A 23,877-nucleotide genomic window follows, 5' to 3' on the forward strand; every position below is an offset into this window, starting at 1 on the left:
AATTTCCGGCTGTGCCCGGGTAATAGGCTCTTTCCTAGCTTGGCTCCAGGACAAGAATGTAGGCCCTGCTTTTGATCTTCAGTGGTGGAGGAGTTAGTGTGGGTCCATAGGAGGGTGCACGAGTGAGCCTCCCAGCGTGCAGCCCCGGGCGCGTGAACACTGTACAGCTGCCAGCTGAGGGGGTGTTCCTCCCAAACACCCACTACCTCTGCTCTGTCTTCGCAGGTCCTGAGGTATTTTGACTACGTTTTCACGGGTGTCTTCACCTTTGAAATGATTATAAAGGTAAGAGAATCACTAAGAGGAGCTCCCGAAAGCCAGCGTAGTGTGCTGGAGAAGGGAGCGGGAGGACGGGTGTGTATTGCTTTCCCAACAGGGTCCCCTTAAATTACAGCTGTTTCCTTAGTGCTGCCACCTGCTGGCAAGCGGAGAGGCTGCCAGGGCGGTCCCAAGGGTCGCTGCTCTACCTGTACAAAATTCTGCACAACATATTTGGTCAGAAGAAAGTAAATGAGGGTGGCTGTCACTTTAACCCCTAGAGCCGCCTAGATCTATTGCTATGCCTTGCCCTATCACTGCCTGGTGTGCTGAACTGCAGGCTGTGCAGCACCGTTGAAGGTGAGGGTACTCCAGGCAGCGGAGCTTAGCCCTGAACTATCTCTCCCTTAGTGCCAAGTGAGCCTGGGAAGGTCAGGTGGAATGGGGGAAGGGGTGGCGGGGGAGGGCGGCTGTTGGCACAATCTCAATTTACTGTGACTTCCTTGTGGGTGGAAATTGTCTGAGCATTGCTGTGAGCAGAATGTGAAATCAGAGCATGGGGTTAGTTCTGTCTTAATTTTGGATTTAAAAAATCCCTTTATAAAACCTCCTGCAAATCCTGACCTGAGTGGATCCCAACAAGACAAAGGCAGCAGAGTCCAAGGGCTGGTCAACCACGATGCTCCCTGAAGTCAATGGGACCAGTGGGGCACTCAGCAACCCTGCAAATCAGCCCCCTTGTGGTTTTTACTTGATGTTGCTACATGAGGTGTTTACTGCCTGTGTTTTCATCCTTTCCCTGCAGATGATAGACCAGGGCTTGATCCTGCAGGACGGCTCTTACTTCCGAGACCTCTGGAACATCCTGGATTTCATCGTGGTAGTTGGGGCACTGGTGGCTTTTGCCTTGGCGTAAGTGGCTGTCTCCCATTTTACCCTGCTTTCTCAGGGTAGTGTGTTGAGCCGGTCTTGGCAGGGTGAGCTTAGGATGGCAGCGAGAACCAGCTGGGTTTCTCTTGTGAATCCATTCCTTCTTCGATCTCCTTCACTTTCTGAATACCTCCCATTCCTTTGGCAGTCCACAGTCACACTGCAGAGACAGAGTCCTACCAGGCTGGCCCAGCCTCCCAGCAACGCAGCTGCTGACTTCTCCCTGTCAGTGTTGGTGGGGACGTCAGCCAGGGACATCAGCCACTGACATGAAAGAAAGGAGGAGACGAGGGGGAAGAAGGAAGGAGAGCAGGGGTGGCAGAGATGGAGTTAGGCGCCTGCTAATTATACCTAGGGTAGACAGAGGTGACACAAGTACAGTGTGAGGCAGAGCTGGTACTGGTAAACAAACACTTATTCCCATGCAGTGATGACATCCACAGGCCAGTTCCCATCACACGCCTCCTGGTGGAAGGGGGGCATTTCCCTCAGAAAATGCTACAGGCCTGTACTCCTCATTAAAGATAGCAGCACAACTGGCTGTTTTAACCTTTTTGTCCTCTGTGTCACAGTTGTATTATCAGGGACATCCTGGGAGCGGTACATTAGCCAGCAGGGACAGGCCAGTCCCAAGGGGCAGAAAATTCTGCAGTTCCTTAGCTTCGCCTTGATCGGCATTCTCCATTTTGAGGCGCAGGCTTGTGGCATGCAGTTTCTCAATCTCAGAGAGGTATGGCGTGAGGACTGGCTTGCCATTTAAAAGCCATTCAGAGCAGGAGAGATACTTTGCACTTAGCACACAGGATGGGTGGGGAAGAACCTTACACGCTGACCTTCCTGAATGCTCAGAAGCCAAGTGGTTTCAACCTAGACTGCTACCAAGGCAATGGCACTACAACACCAGGATGGCACTGCCCTGCTTATTCTGTGCGTTGTGATGGGGACAGAGAAAAGGAGCATACCTGCTCCTCATGCTGACCTCATCAGGTCCTCACCCAAGTCAGTGAGGATCTGCCTTTTTTCCTTCTGTTTCCAAAGGAGATATTTGGGGTTAGAATTAATTTCTGCCTGTTTGCCCAGCTCCCTCCATCCCATTGAGTGAGGACATGACCAGGGGTGAAAGTAAAACTGAAAACTTACTGGCTCCTCCCACCACCGCCGCCGCCCTGGAAGGGGCAGGGCCTCGGTGGACGGGGCAGGGCTGGGGGAGACAAAAGGGGCAGAGATGATAAAGCGCTGCCGTGACAGCACTTTAAGTAGGGTCTTTGCCGTGGCAGCGCTTTAACATCGCTGCCCCTTTTGCACTCCTCCATCGGCATCCCTGCCACTAAGGACCCGGCAGGGGCACAAAAGCAGCAGCAACATTAAAGTGCTGCCACGGCAGCGTTTTAAAGTAAGGCGGCAGGGACCGGTACCGGCAGCCACTTTTTACCGGTATGTCTTACCAGCCCATACCGCCTTACTTTCATCACTGGACATACGGTGTCAGCTCAGCTTGGGGTTGGTCTGTACTTCCATGGGAAGGATGGTGGCGGAGATCCTAGGGTCTCTGAGTCCATGGTGATGGCCACAGTAAAAGAACCTGAATAAAATTTCAGAGAAGGACATCTTGAGGGCCAGTGATCCTGCTGAGCGGTGTCTACTCAGTGCTCGGGTACCTCCTGAGAAGGGAAGGAGTGGAGAGCAGGGCCCTGTGTGCCAGCATGCTGTGAGTTTGTCATATTGTTGTTCTTTCTTTGTGCCTTTGAAACATGCGCTCGTGGCTTTAGTGCTGGTGGAAGGGGAGGGACTGACAGTCGTGGAGAGCGAAGCCCTCTGTTTGTCCACAGCTCAGGTACTGTGCAGGGGGCCTCAGGGGTCCTGAGGCCTGAGGTCACTCGATGGATTATGGGCCATAATCCATCACTCCCCTTTCTGTGTGTCACTTTTCCCGCTCCCCCTGGCACATAACACCCGCTCATTCTCGCTCCCTCTCTCTCTCACTGGCTCATGCACTTGCTCTCGCTCTCTCTCTCTCTCACACTCTCTGGTCCTTTCAGTCACAGCTGTCTTCGCCAAGAGCCCTGGAGAATTCAGCTGGCTCTGCATCTAGCCAGGTTAGCTCATGCACTGGGGACCCAACCAGAAAGTGAAGCGTGGGAATGAGGTCAGCCCTCTAGGACCTTCCTGGTGCCATATCTTGAGGATTGAGCCAGGCTGCCAGGTGACTGAGCAGGTATTCTGCTAGGTGGAGATACAACTGACTCCTTGGATAATCTTTGGGTGATTTAGAGTCAGCTATGCCACAGGAGCTGTCTAGCAGCTCTACCAGCTGAGTAGAAAATACAGGTCTTCCTGCCTCCTGTCCGGGTTCTCTCTCTCATGAAGATTGAACTCATCCCCATTTGATCTACTGTTCTGGCTGTGACTCTGCCCATATGAACAGCCGCTTGTACTGGGAATACCGGCAATTAAGGATAGGATGCGCAGCTCAAGGGATACGTAGTAGGGTAATGGAGCCTTTCATGTCTCGGTCACCATTCAGATCCAGCCCAGCTAATAGTTACTGGAAGTTCTTACCATCTGCTGGCTGTTGGTGGCTTCTCAGTCCGTTTCCCAGTGAACAAGTGTCTGCATCACGAAAACCACCACCACAGTTAGCACTAACCAACCCCCTATTTTTCAGCCTCAACAGAAAGGACAAAGATTGATTGAATGGCACCTGGTGACTACACTGCTCTCACCCACATTGGTGGTCCTTCTTGGTCAGTGTTGGGACCGATCCACAGGGCAATGTGGGGGAGCTTGCATTGTCACTGCGTAGGCTGTGCCTGTTCTGTGGCTAAACAGAACTTCAGTCTGCAGAGCTGTCAGCCTGACACTGTCACCACCACATGCTCTCCCTCCCACCAACCCAGACAATGCCCAGGGTTCTGTCCCCAGTGTCTGGCAGGCCCAGATGGCTTCCTCAGTGACTGGCAACTGGCTCCTTTACAGCTGTGGCCATCTCTAAGAAGGGGAATCTATCTTTTGGCACTGGGGAGCAGCTGAATTCTCAATAGAAAGCATTCTGTCCATTGGTTTAGACACTCAAAATTCCAACACAGAAGGCCCACATGCCTTCATGTATGTTTGCAGCAAACATATATGTTGCCCTACATAGTAGTGCTAGATATATAGATCAGTAGCTGCTTACACCATGTACAAGAGCTCTTTATAATGTAAACCTGCAAATTTTTCCTGGGGCAGTTGTCTCCTGTTTTTGAGAAATGATCTGATGCTCATAACCTTGGGTAGGGAAAGAAGACAAGAATTGCCTCAGTGTAATGACGGCTGCTCCTTTGTGATTTCCAATCGGCTTTTACATTATAAAGCATTTATAAGAACACCTGTCTCTCCTTTGGATTGCCTGTCACCTCCTCCGCCTGGTGGGTGGAGCTTTTTCTCTGGCACTGTGCACTGCCAGGCATTGGCACGTCTGCTGCCATCCTCTGTTCCTGTGGAGATGCAGAATGTTCACCAACTATAAATGTCCGTAGCTGCCTGCCTTGCTCCATTGTGGTTTCAAGGGGAAGTGTCTTCTGGATTGCTCTTGAATTCACTTTTCTTTTCCCTGGATGGTCTTCTTTGTACGGAATTTGGTTTTCACACAGGGGCTATGCACCCCTCTCCCTTGTCCACCTTTGCTTTTTGGGGGAGCAAAACAAAGGCACACAGTCTTGGACTTTTTGGGTATTTGCACATCTAGCTGGGTTACTGCCATGCCATTTGTGAAGGAGGGGCTGTCTTATGGCCTTGCTGTATATTTGTGGTGACCCATCACTCCAATTCTCTGGGTGATGTCAGTCTATTATGTTTGTTATCAATCTCAATGTGGTAGAGTCCTGAAATCGGGAGACTTGAGCTTAGTGAGTCAGAGATGGAACACTGGATCCAGGTGCAGGGAGAGGCGGGGAGTGGAGGTTGGCATGTATAGAATATCCTTACAAAGGTATGTCATCATCTTCAGCTTTTCTCATGGGAAGAAACGCTAGAACACTCATGGAGTATTTGAATGTTCTGTAAATTTGTGCAAGCTTTGATACCTTCTCTTCATTCAAGGAGGTTTACCCCAGGACGCACCCCTATGGTTGTGAAATCAACAATGTGTATCTGATGCAATCCAATGGGCACAAGGCCAGATGTTGGAAGAACAGGTTCTCTAGATACATAGCATTCAGTCTATTGTTTGATGGCACACTGTTGTCACAAAACGGCCATGCAATCCTTGTGTGTTCTTGTGAGGTTTCCAGAGAAATAATCACAGCCTGGTTGCTATTAAAAACTAATCCAGACAAACCCAGATCTGTAAAGCAATGAATGCATAGATCACCTGTTACTTCACCATGTCACCTAAAACTCTGGTATGCCATCAAAGAGAGCAGCCATCTTAACTCCTCTTACTCAAACTGCCTGAGAGAGCTAATGTATCTAACTAAATGCAGCCTACATAACCCCCCGCCCCCCCAGCATACCTACAAAGGTCTCTATTTAATAAATAATAATTATAAATAATAACTAAATACACTGCTAGGTATTTTCTCCCCTCATGCTCTTTTTAGGTATTATGTAAACTAGCAACACTCATTTGCTGCTTTACATGTTAACCAAAAGGTGGCGATAGCCATTTCTACAGTGTTATAAAAGGTTGAACCCCTGTACTTCTTGAGAGTAAGGAGCTCAGCAGGGCCAGCTCTGGGCAGCACTTTCCAAGGGGAGGCACTCTGGCTCCTTTTTCTTTTTTTGCTTGGGGTGCAAAAAGCCAGGAGCCGGCCCTGAGCGGAGGTGAGCTGCAGCGGTGGGAGACCCAGGGAGGGCTGCAGGAAGTAACCCTGGAGGGAGGGGGGCAGAGGAACCACTCCCCCCCAGCTCAACTCTACCTCCTCCCCCAGCGTGCCGCTGCTCCGCTTCTCCACTTCTCCTCCACATGCACAAAAAAACCCTCAGAGGTTTCTGGAATTTCCGTGTGCACTCAGCAGCGCTAGCAGTGCTCCCTCAGAGGACAAGTGGCATGCCAAGAGTGCTGAGTGCACGGGAAAATTCCAGAAACCTCAGTGTTCCAGGCCTACCAGGAGGCCTCACTCATATGGGAAAAAACTCCCGTCGTCTGCTGCTAATCAACAAATTTATCAATGAAAGTTTATTTACTAGCGTGAAGCAGCATTTTAAAGCCGAATTGTGGGTCTCCCAGCCAAATTTCCTTTGAAAACAAAAGAAGCATATTTGTTTTGATGGTTGGGGATGAGTCATAGTCCTGAGAAGTCTCCTCATGAAATTCACCGCAGCTCTGCCTGTGCAACCATTTGCTAATGTCGAAGTGAGCCTCCTTCCCAAGCCATGGTGGGACAGGAGCAGTAAGGCATAAGCCATTGGAAATTCCCATAGAAAGAGTGGTTAAGGCACAAGCCTGTGGCTTGAGAGCTGGGTTCAGTTCCTGGCTCTGCCATAGACTTTCTCTGTGACCTTGGACAAGTCACTTTTTCTGTGCCTCAGTTCCCCATCTTTGAAATGGGGATAGTGATACTTAACCAACACCCCCATGAGAGAGGGATGTGAAGTGCTGCATTACTATGGTGATTGAGGGTTGTGATAAGTTGCATAGAAAAGCTGATTCATAATAGAACTTGTATGTACGTGATGGATCAGGGTCACAAGGCCCTGAAAACCACTGCTGCAGAGATAAAACTCGTAATTAGAAACTAACAAGACCTTCAGTGTCTACAGAGTTCGGGCGAACCTGCAGGACACCGGTCTAAATCTAAATCCAGAACTAGTGCTCAGAGACTAAGCTCCCAGAATATGCTTCCTGGTAGTTCCAAAGTAGATGAGACTCAGAGGTGGGCGCCATCATACAAACTGCTGTTTGGTTAACCTGGATTTCACCTAATCTTATTCCATTCCAAATCTAATGGTCAGTAGCCAAATGATCTCCAGCAAATCCTGGCCCGTTTAGAGATAACACAATAACCAACTACATTCTCAGCAACATTCTGATCATATCAAAGACCAGTTTTTGAACCAACAGGGGAGAACCTGGTGCAACAGCAGTTCCAGAGAGACCACAGCTCCAGTGAATCCCCACAGTCAAACCTTTAGCTTAGTTATTTTATATATATAGCCTCCAAAGTATTTAATGCTCCATGTACGTATCCTTCAGGGACTAGACTGGGATGACCACCACATTCATTCCATGTTCTATCTATTTTATTCAGAGAGGAGAGGGGTAGAGCTTGTGCCCGTTGTGCATCCAGTATACCTCACTTCTCTGGCTTCTCTTATATTAGTGACCACACCTCAGCTACAAACCAACTTCCTCTTCTCATCTGAATGTAGAGTATGTTAATCAGGATCAAGAGAGGTGGATGGCTCCAGGTGACATGTAGATTAGTCATTCCTGATTTTCCATGGAGAAGAGGTTAATGTCTCGAACAGGGCCAGCTCCAGGCACTAGCTCAGCAAGCAGGTGCTTGGGGCGGCCAAGGGGAAGGGGCAGCACGTCAGGCTCTTCAGCAGCAATTCAGTGGTGGGTCCCTCGCTTCCTCTTGGAGGGAAGTACCGGCTGCCGAATTGCCGCTGAAGAAGAAAGTGACGCGGAGGAGCAGGCGCCAGTCGCGATCATGGCTTTTATTTCTTTTTTTTTTTTTTTTTTTGCCACTTGGGGCAGCAAAAACCCTGGAGCCAGCCCTGGTCTGAAATTGTGGTTCCTGGTAAATGGATCTTCTTAGTGGTACTGTGGATATACAGGTTCCCTTTTAAATTCAGGTTGGGTTGGGATGGGTTGAGGGGGAGGAGGAGAAGCAAAAAAAAGGCCTTGTAGTGCTGAAATGTGTAGAATATCCGAATGCCAAGGCTGTGAGACAGGCTTATGATTCCACTGTAATGCAGATCTTGTTCCCTGTCATCCTTGTCTCTCTCTCTTGGATTTTCTTATCTTCTCTGTTTTCTCCCCACCTGTTGTTTGTTTTTGTTTTGCGGATGCCTGACTGGATCACCCACAGGAATACATTGGGGTAATTATACTGTTTGATTCTCTTTGGGGTTACAGGCCAGGGAAATGGGCTTTGGGGGAAGGTGGTTTGTCTAACTGTGTAACTGAAGTTTTCTTATCCCATACGACTTCCTGCCTACATTTGTCCTTTCTACCTTGCAAAGTCATCAGCACTTCATGCTAAGGAGATAAAGGTGGAAAGAATTTGAGTGGGGTGGGGATATCAAAATCGTGTGGGTGCACGCATGAGAACATTGTAAAGGATGCAAGTTCTGTGCCCCATATTCAGTCCTTCCAGCTGTGACTATCTGGGCCCAATGAACTGGGCCTCAGATGGAACATCACCAGGTGTATATCGGAGATCCTCACAAGGAGAGAGAGAGGGGTTTGTATTCCAAGATAGACAGAAGAACACACAGTAGTCTCTCTCTCTCTCTCAGTGTGTGTGTGTTGGAAATAAACACACAGTGGAGATCGATGAAGAGTACCATGTCCACGGTACAACAGGAAGCCATGGTTATATGCCCTATCCTTCTTTTTTCTTAAAGCAGTAGCAGATGCTATCCCAATTAGTGGGATCAATTGGCTGAGTTTTCCAAACCTTGCATTCTGCTGTTTGGACTGTTCTATGTCCAAATGGTAGAGTGGTGCAGTGAATTATCATCTTCAGCTGGGTGGCATAGATGAGCACAGCTCCAGGATCAGGTCCTGTATATTTCATTTTGGACCCCAAAATGAAAAGAAACCTGAAGATCTTCTCCAAAAAACATTTGAGTTCCTTTTCTTTGGGAAAGGTGGTTGATAACATTGTTCCCAGGGGCCACTTCAATAGCTAGTCAAAATGCTTGTGAGCCAGCCTGTGACTTTCCTAGAAGTATTCTCTGGGGACTATGTGATAATAGAGTGTCTTGCGGAAGAGACCCCCATGTTCTCACTAGGGTGACCAGATGTCCCTATTTTATATGGACAGTCCAGATTTTTGGAGCTTTTTCTTACATAGGCACCTATTACCCCCCACACTGTCCCAATTTTTCACATTTGCTATCTGGTGACCCTAGTTCTAACTGAAGACATAGCACTGTTTAGTCATGGGTGTTCGTGTTAGAGTAGTGTGACACATAATGGTTTTAGTTCCATTGGCCCTTTTAAAGGGTCGCTGTGTGTATGTGCACCCCTTGTGTTTTAGACACAAGACAACTCTGCATGAAATTACTGAGTCTTGCCAATGCCCAGGTTAAAACTATGGAGAATTCTACATACTTTTCACCAGGCACTGTAAATCCCTCTCCCTCTCTGGCAGCCCCTTTGCTTGGTCTCAGCAGGGACAGAGGGAAAAGATCCCTGACATCTCTTAACTCTCCCACATATCAAGTGAGGATCACAAGCCCGCAGACCTGGGCTTTCCACCTACACTTTGCCATCTCCTGTGGAAATCTTGTGGCTAGCTAGCTCTCCCTTCTCCCACTGATTTTTCAGGGATGGCTGTATGACGTGCCCCAGGGGCAGCTCTAGCTTTTTTGCTGCCCCAAGCACAGCAGGCAGGCTGCCTTCGGCGGCTTGCCTGTGGGAAGTCCACTGGTCCCGCCAATTCGGTGTACCCGCTGCTGAATTGCCACCGAATCCGCGGGACCAGCGGACCTCCCGCAGGCAAGCTGCCGAAGGCTCCCTGACTGCCGCCCTTGCGTGTCCTTGGAGCACTGGTGCCTGGAGCCATCGCTGCGTGTCCCCCTCCCCATTCTGCTTCAGAGAGAGGAACAAGTCAAACACTTTTTCTTTCCCATTCCTCGCAAATCCTTAGCAGGTAAATTCAGGAAATAGGTGCTTTGCCCTGTCCTCTTCCATCCTGCAGCAATAGGAATGAGAAATGATCCTCCGGTCCCACTTACGCTGTTTCACACTGCCCTTTACCTTGGTCTGGGGCTGAGACCCCCAGGGTGCACTTGGCTATTGGCATTTCAGTCCCAGAATAAAGAAAAGGGTGGTGCGCAGCAATAGGATCTGAGGACCATTTTCTACCACTGTGAGATGCCTGTCTTACTGAGCATTTGGCAAGATCTCCACCTCCCTGAAGAAGAAGGGTTAGGGGCAGGATCTGACAGTTGCCCCTGAAAAACTCCTGAGTGCCAGCAAGGTTTCCCCACTCCTCCCCCCAACAGATACCGAAAGATCAGGAGGAAGCCTGTTTGGAGATGGTGATCCAGGACCTGCCAAGCCAAAAGAAACCTGAGATAAGGCAAAATCTTCCTGGTTCCACATTTTGAGCATAACCCTAGACTCTCCAAGCTTTGTCAAAACCGCTTGTGAACTCTTGGTTTCATTAGAAAAAGCTCACACGGTCCTAGTATCATATGTCAGCTACTGACCGCTAGATGTTCCCTCCCAGTCTCTTTCACAGCATACTCCTTGTAAGGTGAGAAGAACATCTCACCAGGGAGCCCTCACACTGCTGGGCTGAGAAAATAGGCTGCAATTTGGCTTCCAGATAAAAAACAGTCTGTCTCCCAAAGGCTTTTAAAAAATTGTAGGTGAAAATTGCACAGGCCAGCAGAGTCTGATAAATGCTCCTGCGAGAGGTCTCGATGTGTTGAAACATCTCCCACAGAGTAATGGTGCCAAAGCATGAAGTGGGTTAATTCCAATGTTTGTGCAATTGCGTTAAATGTGGTGTTTGTGGGGTTGTACTGTTCTTGAGGAGTTTTAATTAGTGTTTTTCTTTGCATCTGTTTATGGTTAGGTCTGTTATTGTGCTTTCTATTGTATTAACCCTTACAAAAGGAGCCATGCAATTAGAAGTACCCTTTGTCATAAGTCTCCTTCTAGAGGTTTTCAAGTACAGCAGATGGATGCAAAATGTACTGAAAGCCTTGTATATTTTACTAATACAAAATAAGATTCTGATTGTTCTCAGATCAGAATATTGGTAGCTACCCACCTAGGTTTTTGGGTTTGGATTTTTTTTTTAAATCACAGTTTAAATCAGGGTTTTAACAACATTTCTCTTGACAAAAATCTCTTTTTTTCCTTATAACCATAGTATAAAGTTATGCTATAGACAGGGCCGGCGCTTCCATTGAGGCTTCCTAGGCAATCGCCTAGGGTGCCAGGATTTTGAGGCCGTGGCATTTTGCTGGGGGGGCAACAGGCGGCTCCGGTGGACCTGCCGCAGTCGTGCCTGTGGAGGGTCCCCTGGTCCCGCGGCTCCGGTGGAGCTGCCGCAGGCATGCCTGCAGACAGTCCACTGGTCCCGCGCAGCCCCGGCGGACCTCCCACAGGCACGGCTGCGGCAGCTCCACCAGAGCCGCAGACCAACAGACCCTCTGCAGAAAAGGCTGCGGCAGCTCCACCGGAGCCACGGGAGCGGCGCGCAGGGCAGCGAAATGGCCGTGCACCTAGGGCACAAAAAACTCTAGCCCCGGTCCTGGCTATAGATCAGTGGTCTCCAAACTTTTTTGATCGCGCACCCCTATCAGTAAAAAAATTTTGAGCAAAAAAAAACGGTGCTTGGACTCCCGCCTGATGAAGCAAAAAAAAAAAATCGCTCCTCCTGCCACACACCCCCAAAGATCCTCTGCGCACACCCCACTTTGGAGACCACTGCTATAGATTACCCATCAGACTGATTAGGGAAAGCATTCCTCAACCCAGCAAGCCACAGCTAACAGCAGGCTAGTTAATGGTGAGTGGGCCCAGGTTTTTCAGCCATGAAACAACTGAGGACATGGCCTAAGCTTATCTAGGACAGAGAGGGCTGATACTAGAGATGAATGCAGTGGAAAAATCTTTGCTAGATACCAGTAGATAGAGCACTTTGCCAACAAAGGAAATTTTCATTCTTCTATTTTGTACATTATTGTTGTTATAGCAATGTAATTTGATTACAGCAGAAGCAATTGTTTAAAAATTGGAACATTGGTGACATTTTGTTCTTCACATTTGCAAATTGCACAGAGCGGAGAAAGCGTTTGCATTAGTAAAACAAACTGAGACATGCCAGGCAGCATGAGCTTATGACATCGCAGGAATGCTGTGTGGCGTGGCGCCTTTGAAACAGATGGCCCAGCACAACGAAAGTGTGGGATCACCCGCTTTAACCTTGTTACCTCACTGTTTTTCACAATAACAAGATTTGCTACTGCAGTTGATCCTCGTTGAAGGGGGAATGCACTAAAGCTGATGTTGAGCTTAGTGCTCTGCTTGCCATCCTCTGATCCAGAGACTCCTAATTTTTCATTTGCAAATGTTTTCAGTATGTGTTTTGAACACCCACTGCTTCTGAAGGCAGGTACAGCCCCCTGGACATTAATGGATTGACACCGGCTTTCACCTAGGCTGCCTGTGGCCCTAGATTTCTCGTGTGTATGTTTTGAGAAGTAGTGAATACTGTTGAAAATCTCCAATGAGTTCCTCCCAAACTCAGGAAGTTTATTGCCTCTCTTTTTTTTTGTTTTTGGGTGTGTGTGCCTCCTACCAACTCTGTAGGACCAACAAAGGCCGGGATATCAAAACCATTAAGTCTTTGCGTGTGCTCCGGGTCTTGAGGCCCCTGAAGACCATTAAACGATTGCCCAAACTGAAGGTAATGCTTAAAATTCTCTGTCCTCGGTTCTGTTTCTCCCCAGATTCAGACAGAATCCTGGTGAGGTAACAATCAGAGTATCCTCCAACGTAGAAGAGAGATCCTTTCTCATTCCTCTCTCATTGCATTTGAATTCCAGCCTATGGAATTAGGACCAATTCCCTGGTTAGGAATAGATAGAGTAGTGCTTGCACTTTATATCAATTGCCTTTCATTCCCAAACCTCAAAGACGTCAACAAACATTAAAGATTGGTTTACAGGTCTCCTACAAACTCAAATCTTACTAATAATAGATGGCTTAAATTTCATATATGGATACTTAGTCATGTAAAGCAGGTGTGGATTCTTAAATGTCCATTTGATGTGGGACTGGAGAACCCTGTTTCAGCACCCACAATATACAGGAATCATTTAACCTGCCTCTGCAGTGAAAAATAGCCTCAACACGAGCCCCTAGATCCTGGGTGCTGACTCCAATAGGCTGATCGAACCCCCAGACCTGGATCCCTCCACCAACAAACTTTGGGAAAGCTCAGCTCTTGATATAAATGTCTGTCTTTAGATCCCACCCAGGCTGCCTGAGCTCCTTTTGCACTGAGAACTGATCCTTTATCAGCATTGCAGGAAGTTCTGATGCTTCCACAAGGCTGGCTGAAGTATCTATCACACCCCTGGCAGTTCTGACTTAATTAGGCTGGCGGAGTCCAGAATAGAGTCCAGAATCCTGCAATGGAGCTTGCATAAATTGGAGACAAAATAAAACAAAATATTCCATTGCAAGAGTAAACTCACAGGGCCTGATTTTTAAAATCAGCCTTCAGCTGCCGCAAATGATAGTGCAGAGGTCTAATTATCTGATTTGCCAGTACAGGTAGGAAAGTAGATGTCCAAAGGATTCATTCGCTCTTGCAATTATTACTACTGTTGTCATTTGTATTATCATGTTGTCTAGTACAGTCATAGACTAGGACCCTGTTGTGCTAGGTGTTGCACAAACAGAGAACAAAAAGACAATCCCAACTGCACTGGCATTTTCACATCCTGGGCTGATCTCAGGACGCATAAATGGAAACTTGAGTTTTAAAAAAACCCAGCCTTATAGTATGCTAAAAGCAGCTGAATGTTTTTAAATTAATGACTCATTTAAAAAGTGGACTCTGTTGAGAATAAGCCTTATAGAGGTTATTTTTGAAAAGCATATTTTACAAAACAGCAGCGTTCTTTTATCTGAAATCCCTGGTAAGAATGATCACGCTGAAAGAATAAACATCTAGTGCAGGTAAGCTTATGGATCTCATATCTGTCTGGGACACCTATCCACAGTTCTTTATTCCTCAGGCCTACCGGCCATACAGGGCAGTGTCTTTCGATTGTAATTAGAGATATCCAGTCTGTCTTGTTGTTGGAGGTGAGGCTAAATAAATAAGTGTTCACTAAGTAGTGCTAATTGTACTATGGTGTCTTGTATCCTGCCCTGAGACATGGTTGTGAAGAACCTTTATATGGTATAAATATCCTTTGTACCTGTTGGGGCAATGCTTTCCCGTAAATGATTTTGGGATGTTCTGGTCATTTATAAAATACTGGGACAGTGTCTGCTTCTGGCATCCTTTTCCTACCAGGAATGAGACACATCTCAGATGTCCTTTTTAGGTAGCTTTGATCCCACCATCTGACAAAATACATAGGTTCTCCATGGTGAATCATGCCCTTGGGTTTGCCTTCTCCTGCAGGCTGTCTTTGACTGTGTAGTGACTTCCCTGAAGAATGTCTTCAACATACTTATCGTCTACAAGCTCTTCATGTTCATCTTTGCAGTCATCGCTGTCCAGCTGTTCAAGGGCAAATTTTTCTACTGTACAGACAGCTCTAAGGACACAGAGAAGGATTGCATGTAGGTACACCGTGCAGCATGCATGATCCAGTCTGCTTCCCTGGCAAAGGCATCCACTCCTGCCCATGGTGTGGAGAGAAGTAGATACATGAAGGGCTAGTAGTGAAAACTCTGATCTTTCACCCCCTCAGGTGCTGGTTAATATCCAGTTTGGGTTGTGAAGTAAGTCCTTGGTCATGGTTGGAGCCACTCCTCATTTCCCACGGAATCAAAGCCACAAAGCTTTGTTTAAAGGACTAGTACAGATGTCTGGACTCCGTGAGGAATGAACTCCTTTCTCATTCTTTATGTGAAATTTTGCTGCATTTCAGAGCATGGTCCCCGCCATTCTGGGGAGAAGTCCACTGTGGGATCAGTACGGGAAGGCTTGTCTTTAAATGAACAGAGAGCTTCCCATCTCACTTAGAGACAGACTGGTCTTCTCAAGCCAGAACTGTGCTTCCTTTGCTCCAAGAACATCTCCTGCACTTTCTAGCACATTTTTCAGTTAAAAATTCCATGGGGAAAAAACTGATTCTGAATTGCTGCCCTGTTCAAAATGTTCACATTAACTCCTGTGTTGGGCTAAGAATCTGGAGGTGCTGCTGCCTGAAGAATTACATGAACTCTTCTTCTGGCACATTCTCTGTTACAAGCTCAGCCTACCAGCTGTCTCTTTTTCCTTCTCTCTTTCATTTGTCTCTCAATCTTTCCCTGACTTTTTCTCCCCACTCTTCTCCCAGTCTGTTTTCTTCTTTCCTTCTCTTTTCGATTGGTTTTTTTCTCCCCTTCTCCCTGTCTCCTTCAAGCTTTTCATCTTGTTTCTCCCCACCTCCAGGTTCCTTAATTTTCTCTCCCCATCAAGCCTTCTCCATCCTAACAAGGGGAGAAAAGTGTCCCTGCTGCCCTGCAAAGTTAAATCCTCTTCAGTCCTGGCAGTATAAAGAGGTTCTGATGTTCTCTCCTAACCTTACAGAGGCAATTACGTGGACCATGAGAAAAACAAGATGGAAGTGAAGTGTCGTGAATGGAAGCGTCATGAATTTCACTACGACAACATCATTTGGGCTTTGCTTACGCTCTTCACTGTCTCCACTGGAGAGGGGTGGCCACAGTGAGTATTGTTCTTGGACCTGTCTGCTTGCAGGTGTCTGTGGGCACAGGATTCATGAAGAAACCTCACATTCCCCTTTTGAAGAGCTGTTTAAATGGTAGGGCTAGTCACTGGGTTTTTCCAGGTGGGAAAGGGGTAGAAGGCACTGAGAGAAGAGTTGTGGGGAAGGAGATAGGTCAAGAAATTATACCAGTATGTGAGAACTCTCACCAGTTAATGGATATAGGATCCTGGTGGAACCAACTCCCTTCTTGGGAAGTGAATGCTGGGACAGTCCACTGCCCTGTGTGGACCTGAGGGGAATTTGACACCAGTCCATCTCCCAGCATAAGTCAGAGGGAAACTCTGTGAGCTAGTCCACTCACTGCGTTGGCAGAACTCGGACAGTCCCCTGCCATGTGTTGAACAAAGGGGTGCTCTAGGATACTCCTTTTTATGAGGGACATATGTTTAACTCTGGCAAAGCTCACCGTCCAGGGTAGACAATGGGAAGAGTTCTGGGACTCTTGTAATGTAGGAGAGGGGAATATCTTGTCATGAAACAGATAGCCAGCATTGTCAGAGTGTGTCCATGACTGAGCAGGTTAGGTAGAAGGCTTGCTTTATCATCATAACCAGTATGCACAGTGGGGACAGATGGAGATGAATATTAAAGGTGGTACCATTCGGTACATGATGTTCTCCTTGTCAAGTACAATGTGAAGAGGCATCCAGAATGGACCAGCCATTGACATCTACGTGACCCTTCATGCCTTTCTTTTTCCCTATCTATCCAGGGTGCTGCAGCATTCAGTGGATGTTACTGAGGAGGACAGGGGGCCCAGCCGCAGTAACCGCATGGAGATGTCCATTTTTTACGTGGTATATTTTGTGGTCTTCCCTTTCTTCTTTGTCAACATCTTTGTGGCTCTCATCATCATCACTTTCCAGGAGCAAGGAGACAAAATGATGGAGGAGTGCAGTCTGGAGAAGAACGAGGTAACACATAAAAACAGGAGAGCAGAGGGCGGGATGATTTTGTTTTGCATGTAGTGTGGCAACAGACAGCTTCAAGTATAGACCATGGAGTGGTGGAGCTGAGGGCTAAGGCATGTGATGTGAAAGCCTGGATGCAGGGCCGTCCTTAGGCATAGGCAGAATAGGCAGCCACGTAGGGCCTCACTCTGCCTGGGGGCACCACTCTGCAGGCAGCCCAGACAGTGTAGAAGCAGGGCTGCTGGGTCCTAGAGAGAGCCGAATGCAGCACAGTCTGAGGAATGGGATTGGCTGCTGGGGTCTCTGGGAAGGGGAGGGGGTAGGGGTTGGGAAAGGAGCTCACCTGTGAGTGTGACTCTTTTCCCCCGGCTGAGGTGAGGCGAGGCAGGTTCTGTGGCTCTGGAACCAGTATCCTTTGTTGTCTCCCATAACATCCATTCTTCTCCCCCCCACCCCATGGAGCACCCCCTCCTTTCTCCCTCCTCCCCAGGAGCACCCCTCTCTCTCTCCTCCCTCCCCTCCGCCAGGGCTGGGTTGGGTGAGGTGCTGGGGGGGAGGAGAGGCTGGCTGCCTGCCTGCTGAGGAATGAAAGTGAAAGTAACTCACTTCCTCAGCAGGCAGCCAGAATTGGAATGTTACACAGGGGTTGGCTGGGGTTAGCCAGATGTGTGAAAAATCAGGATAGGGGATTGGGGTACAGTGATCAGATATCCCTATTTTATAGGGACAGTCCCAATTTTGGGGTCTTTTTCTTATATAGGCTCCTTTTACCCCCCCACCCCCACCCATCCCTGTCCTGATTTTACACACTTTCTTTCTGGTCACTCTAGGTGGGGGTAATTGGTGCCTATATAAGACAAAGCCCCAAATATCGGGACTGGCCCTATAAAATCAGGACATCTGGATCTGGCCACCCTAGCTGGGGAGCGCCTCTCCCCCGGGCTGGCAGCTGCCAGCGATCCATCTCATCCGGGGGGAGCTGCACAGGGCAGGATGAGCTGCTGTGGCTCCATGGGTGCCCCGTCCCTGAGATCAGATGCTGTGCTAACTTCACCATGGTCTGTTGGGCTGGCAGCGGTGCCCATTGGCGTGTGATTGGACCTGAGGGTTTGCTGCTGCTGTTGCCACTCTGTACCCCAAGAGGTGGATTTTGGGGTCCTGCAGTTTTCCACCTATCTCCTCCTCTACTGCAGCTGTTGGACCAGCAGGCCGGGGAGTGAGCCAAGCATGAAAGCAGTACTGTGTTGCCATTTAGATTGTCATTTAAAACTTTGTTTGCCAAAAATTCTTCCTATCAATCCTGAATCCAATTTCAATATTTTTTTTAAAAAAAATCAATATCTTAGCCAAAAACAGAAAATTAAGTTGTTGACAATTATTAGTGACAGGTTTGCTTTGAGGCAGGGAGTGGGTCAGTTTTCATCAGAGAAACAAAAAATGTTGACTGACTTTCCTATAGCCTGTTACTCCTGATAAGAGCCCTCCAACAACTGTAATATGCTCATCTCCTTACTATTGTATAAAGCAGGGTTCGGCAACCTACGGCACATGTGTCAAAGGTGGCAGGTGAGCTGATTTTTGATGGTATGCAGCAGCAGGCTGAGCGGCTCAGCCCATCACTGCTCTGGGGTTCCGGCTGCTGCCCTATTGCCAGCTGGAATACCAGCCATCGGCCCCACTCAGCACCTACTGCTGGCCTGGGGACCCCCAAGGAACCCCAGGCTGGCAGTGGGCTGAGCAGGCCAGTTGAACCACTCAACCTGCTGTCAGCCTGGGGTTCCATTCACTCAGCCGGCAGCGGGCTGAGTGGGCTGGTGGCGGGCTGAGCGGGCTGGTGGCGGGCTGAGCAGGGCCGGTGGGGGGTTGAGTGGCTCAGTCTGCTGCCAGTCTGGGGTGCCAGCAGCACTCAGCCTACTGCTACTCCGGGGTTCCGGCTGCCAGCCCCTTGCCAGTCAGGAGCTCAGCCATCAGCCCCACTCTGCCTCCTGCCAGCCTGGGTGAGCAGAATCCCAGGCTGGTAGCGGGCTGAGGGGGGGGGGGGGTTGGCGTCCGGGATCCTGGCTGGCAGGAGTTGGTGGTCAGAACCCCAGACCAGCAGCGGGCTGAGCAGGGCCTGGGATCCTTGTCTAGGGTTCCAGCCACCAGCCCGCTGCCGGTTTGGGGTTTCATTTACTCAGCTGGCAGTGGCCTGAGCAGGACCAGTGGCCAAGACCTCAGATAATAACAATAGTTTATTTATATAATATAGACATAGAGAGAAACCTTCTACAAACATTAAAACGTGTTACTGGCACGAGAAACCTTAAATTACAGTGAACTTGGCACACCACTTCTGAAAGGTTGCCGACTCCTGGTATAGAGTGACCATATGTTGTACTAAGATTCACCTGCTTTTTTTTTTCCCTGTGAGTCAGAAGTTGGGCAGCCAATGTTTTACGTTTTCACAATGTTTTCTCCAACTTTCATAAAGTAAATACATAGTTAATATGAGTTTAAAAGGCCAGGGACACTTCTTTGTGAAGAATCTGTACAGCAGATCATGCCCATAGACGATCCAGAAAAGAAATTTGAGGTTGAATTTTTAATGTTGTGATGGATAAAGCAGTATCTGCTGTTGATGAAAGGTTTAATACCTTGCAAGTACACCATGAACAGTTTGGATTTTTGTATGACATAACTAAATTCAACGAAATAGGAAAACAAGAGCAACTAATGACAAAGTGCAAGAATCTAGAGAGCCTCCTGAAGCACGGTGATAGTTTTGATTTAAATGGACTTGAATTGTACGAAGAATTGAGTACACTGTCATCAATGTTGCCACATGCAAAATCGGTGATGGACATTGTACAGTTTATTCATACCCACAAACTTGTTGACATTGCCACTCGTATTCTACTGACAATTCCTGTAACAGTAGCATCAGGAGAACGGAGTTTCTCAAAACTAAAGCTCATTAAAAACTATCTCCGCTCTACAATGAGTCAGGAACGCTTGACTGGTCTTGCTATTCTTGCGATCGAACAAGACACGACTTTGTCTTTGTCATACGATGACATTATTACTGATTTTGCAACCAAAAAAGCCAGAAAGATTACTTTTAATTAAAAACAAATCTTTGTTTCAATACCTCTTCATATAAATTTCCAAGAAAATTTTGATAAATTAAAAAAAATATATTATTTGCATCATTCTGTCATATCAGAATTTTTTCTATAGTGCTGCTTCTTTAGTGCTAGTCCATCAGCATTACAGTGTGCTTAATTAAGTTAAACTGGTTTTAATAATGTGAATGTGGCAAGTTTTCCAATACTATAAGCTTATGTTTGTGTTGCTAAGAGCAGATCAGGCACAGGGGCACCAGTTTAATAATCTCGCCTAGGGCACCATAAATCCTAAGGCCGGCCCTGCCTGGATGGACTCCAGTTAAGTTCTCTTCAGCCTAGACTCCAGCTTATGCGACATCTGCCTTCCTTTTGCATTTGCTTCTGGAACGTAGGATGTTTTAATCACACCTGAGTCATTCTCACTGATTACATTTTTGTCCTGACCATCCAGCCAGCAATAGTTCACCAGGCTTCCCAGCTATTTGAAAAGGAGGCTATCGTTATAAAGGAAACCCATCTGTGGCGGTGGTGAATCACCCCTATTGGCACTCAAACAGAAGAGCTAGGGAGCCATGTTCCCTCCCCCACCTACTTCCTTGCTAGAGAGGCTTTGCCCTAGACTGGAAGAGGAAAATGATTTTCCTCATCTGCGTTTTATCCGGCATTATTGGTCCATCTAGCCCAGTATCCTGTCTCCCGACAATGACCAACGCCAGGTGCTTCAAAGGGAATAAACAAAACAGGACAACTATCAAGTGATCTATCTGACTGTCATCCAGTCAGAGGCTTAGGGACACCCAGAGCATGGGGTTGAATCCCTGACCATCTTGATTAACAGCCATTGATGTACCTATCTTCCATGAACTTACCTAGTTCTTTTTGAACCCTGGTATACTTTTGGCCTTCACAGCATCCCTGGGCAAAGAGTTCCACAGATTGACTGTGCATTGTGTGAAGAAGTACTTCCTTTTGTTTATTTTAAACCAGCTGCCTGGTTGGGTGACCTCCTGGTTCTTGTGTTATATGGAGGGGTAAATAACACTTCCCTATTCACTTTCTCCACACCAGTCATGATTTTATAGACCTCTATCATATTCCCCCTTAGTCGTCTCTTTTCCAAGTTGAACAGTCCAGTCTTTTTAATCTCTCCTCACATGAAAGCTGTTCCACCCTCTGATCATTTTTGTTGCCCTTCTCTGTACCTTTTCCAAATCTAATATATCGTTTTTGAAATGAGGCAACCAGAACTGTATGCAGTATTCAAGGTGTGGGCGTACATGTAACTGCCTGGATTTCCTGTGCTGTTACTGCCCAAATGCTCCCAAATAGTGGGTGATTTTCAGATGGTAACTTGAGGCCATTTCCTGTCCATGTGGCAATAACCATATCCTGGCCTAAAGAAATGCCAAGGTGGAAAGACACACATGTTCATTGTTCCAGGGTATGGCTATTACTGAGTTCACAAGAAGAACACTAGTCTGACTCGCCTGGAACCTCTAGTGAAGAAACAATTTTGAGACATACTTCAGCTAAGTTTGGTTTTTTATGTTCTGTCAGCTGGATAAAATAAGTTATTGGAGCCGCCAGGTTTGGTGTGATCGTGTGGTTTGTAGCGAGTGTGTGCATGTGGAGAGCAGTATAGGACACAGGGATCTGTATAGGAGACAGTTTCTGAAAACAACTGTCACATAACAGCTCAGTAACTGTACAAAGTCCCTGTGCTCTGATTGACTAAGTTTATTCCATCTGAGCCTAAACCACAGTAGTAACGTTATTAACTCATGCCGTTATTTTATGCTGAATGTGAATGGAGTGAAATTGATTAGAGTGCAGTCATGGGAAAATCCTACATTGTTTCACTACATCACAGGGTGTACATTTTGCTGCAGATTATAGTGACCTTCTGCTTCTTGGAACAGATCCGTTCCCCACGTTCAGCTTGATTAGCTCAGCTGGGTGCTGGGGAACTCTCCCCCAAGATCTCCGAATGGCAGAAGAGTTTTTGTAGGGCTGCATCTCCAGCATAATGACTGGAGTAGCCTCCATGGCCCCAGGCAACCCACCTAACTTGAGGGGAGGAAGGACCCGAGGATCCTGATAGCCGCAGATACTCTGCCCAATCTCTCCCCAGCCCATCAACACACTTCTGCATAATGATGTGCAGGAAACCCCCAGGGACTTGGGATTCACACAGCTCAGGAGGATAATATTTATTCTCTTCCATTCACCTGTAGCAGAGAACCAGTAACAGGGCATCATGGGTAGTGGGAAGAAAGACGAGAAGCTGAGTGCAAGCTAACAGACTTTGTTTTGTTTCAGAGGGCGTGCATTGACTTTGCCATTAGTGCCAAACCTCTCACGCGCTACATGCCTCAAAACCGACACACCTTCCAGTACCGTGTCTGGCATTTTGTGGTCTCCCCATCCTTTGAGTACACCATCATGGCCATGATAGCACTGAATACCGTGGTGCTGATGATGAAGGTGAGCTGACCGGGTGTACCAGAGGCCCAGGATGGCATGCCTCTGTGTAGGGAATTGGAGGGGAGGTGAAACAGACAGGGAGGGATTTAGAAGCTGTTATTTGTTTTAAGAAGATGCTGAGGTCTTGGCACCCAGGTCCCATATCATATCATGTCTGTTGGTATAGATGACTAGGAAAGCTGATGGGGTCACAGCCTCGGCTCTTACACCAATATGTTTATTATTCAAGCAAATATTTCCAGTTTGCACTTAATCCGTCGAGCACAGTGCTTGCTGTGAAACCTGAAAGGCAATTAATCTCGATGGCACACAAGGCCAGATTTTCAAAGGGTCCTCACCTCTGAAACTGCACCTTCATTTTTCACACCCACGTTAGGAATCTGACTAAATGATTTGCTTGCCCAAATGCAATTCTTCCACCTAAGGCTAATTTTTTTTGTCTTCCTTGTGCAGACACTTGTATGTTCTACACGGAGATGCCAACTTCCATCTCCTCAAATCTTGAGGAGGATGGCTAATACTCTCCTGTTTCAATACGGCCCATCTCTTGTTGCTTTCCCCATAGCCTGTAGGAGATTCTTTCAAGAGCACAAACGCACACTTGAAAGTTCAGTACACCCTTATATTGTGAACAGTGTAGGTAACAAGCAGTGATGCTGCAACAACAATTACCTTCAACAGGAGGACCTCATGAATTAGTGAGACATTGGGAATTATAATGTAATCTGGATTCTGTGATCAACACCTAAGCAGTGGTTGCCATCTGGATAACCTTTCTTCCCCTCAGCTCCATCCTCTTTCCTTAGCCTCAGCAGAAACAAAGCAGAAGGGCAGAATGAATATTACTGGATATGTAGTGGGCTTAAAAAAGGATGTGGGGCTTGTCACTAGCCAGTCAATAGTAAAACACATGGGATAAATCTCAGGATCTTGGGCAAAGTCTAATCCCACCATGGAACTAAAGATTCCTTGTAAGATCCAATTTTGGTAGCTGACTGTAGATGGTTCTGACTCTCTCTCTCTTTCTGGCAGTACTATTCCGCGCCCTACACATATGAGCTGGCTCTTAAGTACCTGAACATTGCATTTACCATGGTGTTCTCGTTGGAATGCGTCCTGAAGATCATAGCTTTTGGCTTCCTGGTAAGTGATTTGTATTAATACTTCATACCAGCTTTGGGTACTCAGTTCAACTGGCAGTGGTGGTGGACTTTGGCCTCCTAGTGTGAGTTAACGCTCTGTTCTTTTGGCATTAGTAATTGGATTTAGCTTCCTGGAATGTAACTAGTATTTAGTTCTGGCATCTTTTTGAATGATGTACCTATTCTGGGTGTTGGAGTCTTGCTTTGGATTCTTGTTAAGCACCATGACACTGGATTTCTACCAGCTTTCTTGGTCAGTCCAGAGCTTTCCAGATTCCTGAGTCAATATCTTAGAGTGAAATCTCTGGGATTTTAATTTAATCTGAGCAACTGAGAGTCACCCCCACTGCTGAACTCAAGTGGCGATGTTATTTGTTATGGACTTTTATATTTTGTGTGAATTTACTGTCGGTG

The 23,877-nt window shown here is 47.3% G+C and overlaps 2 protein-coding genes across 2 annotated transcripts in view; one reads left to right on the forward strand and one right to left on the reverse strand.

Moving 5' to 3' along the window:
• Positions 1 to 23,877, forward strand: part of CACNA1E (calcium voltage-gated channel subunit alpha1 E) — a 318,389-nt gene that overhangs the window by 254,183 nt on the left and 40,329 nt on the right. The window contains exons 25-33 of the mRNA XM_050963449.1: positions 226 to 285; positions 1,064 to 1,170; positions 8,205 to 8,216; positions 12,674 to 12,770; positions 14,505 to 14,665; positions 15,621 to 15,758; positions 16,535 to 16,736; positions 22,157 to 22,321; positions 23,354 to 23,464. Coding sequence (XP_050819406.1) covers positions 226 to 285; positions 1,064 to 1,170; positions 8,205 to 8,216; positions 12,674 to 12,770; positions 14,505 to 14,665; positions 15,621 to 15,758; positions 16,535 to 16,736; positions 22,157 to 22,321; positions 23,354 to 23,464 — 1,053 coding nt within the window. The remainder of the gene's footprint in view (positions 1 to 225; positions 286 to 1,063; positions 1,171 to 8,204; positions 8,217 to 12,673; positions 12,771 to 14,504; positions 14,666 to 15,620; positions 15,759 to 16,534; positions 16,737 to 22,156; positions 22,322 to 23,353; positions 23,465 to 23,877) is intronic.
• The window catches only part of LOC127055794 (2-5A-dependent ribonuclease-like), an 821,333-nt gene that overhangs the window by 209,263 nt on the left and 588,193 nt on the right, over positions 1 to 23,877 (reverse strand). The gene's annotated exons all lie outside the window — the stretch shown is intronic.

The sequence above is a fragment of the Gopherus flavomarginatus genome, chromosome 7 (genome assembly GCF_025201925.1).
Source record: "Gopherus flavomarginatus isolate rGopFla2 chromosome 7, rGopFla2.mat.asm, whole genome shotgun sequence".
Lineage (NCBI taxonomy): Eukaryota > Metazoa > Chordata > Testudines > Testudinidae > Gopherus > Gopherus flavomarginatus.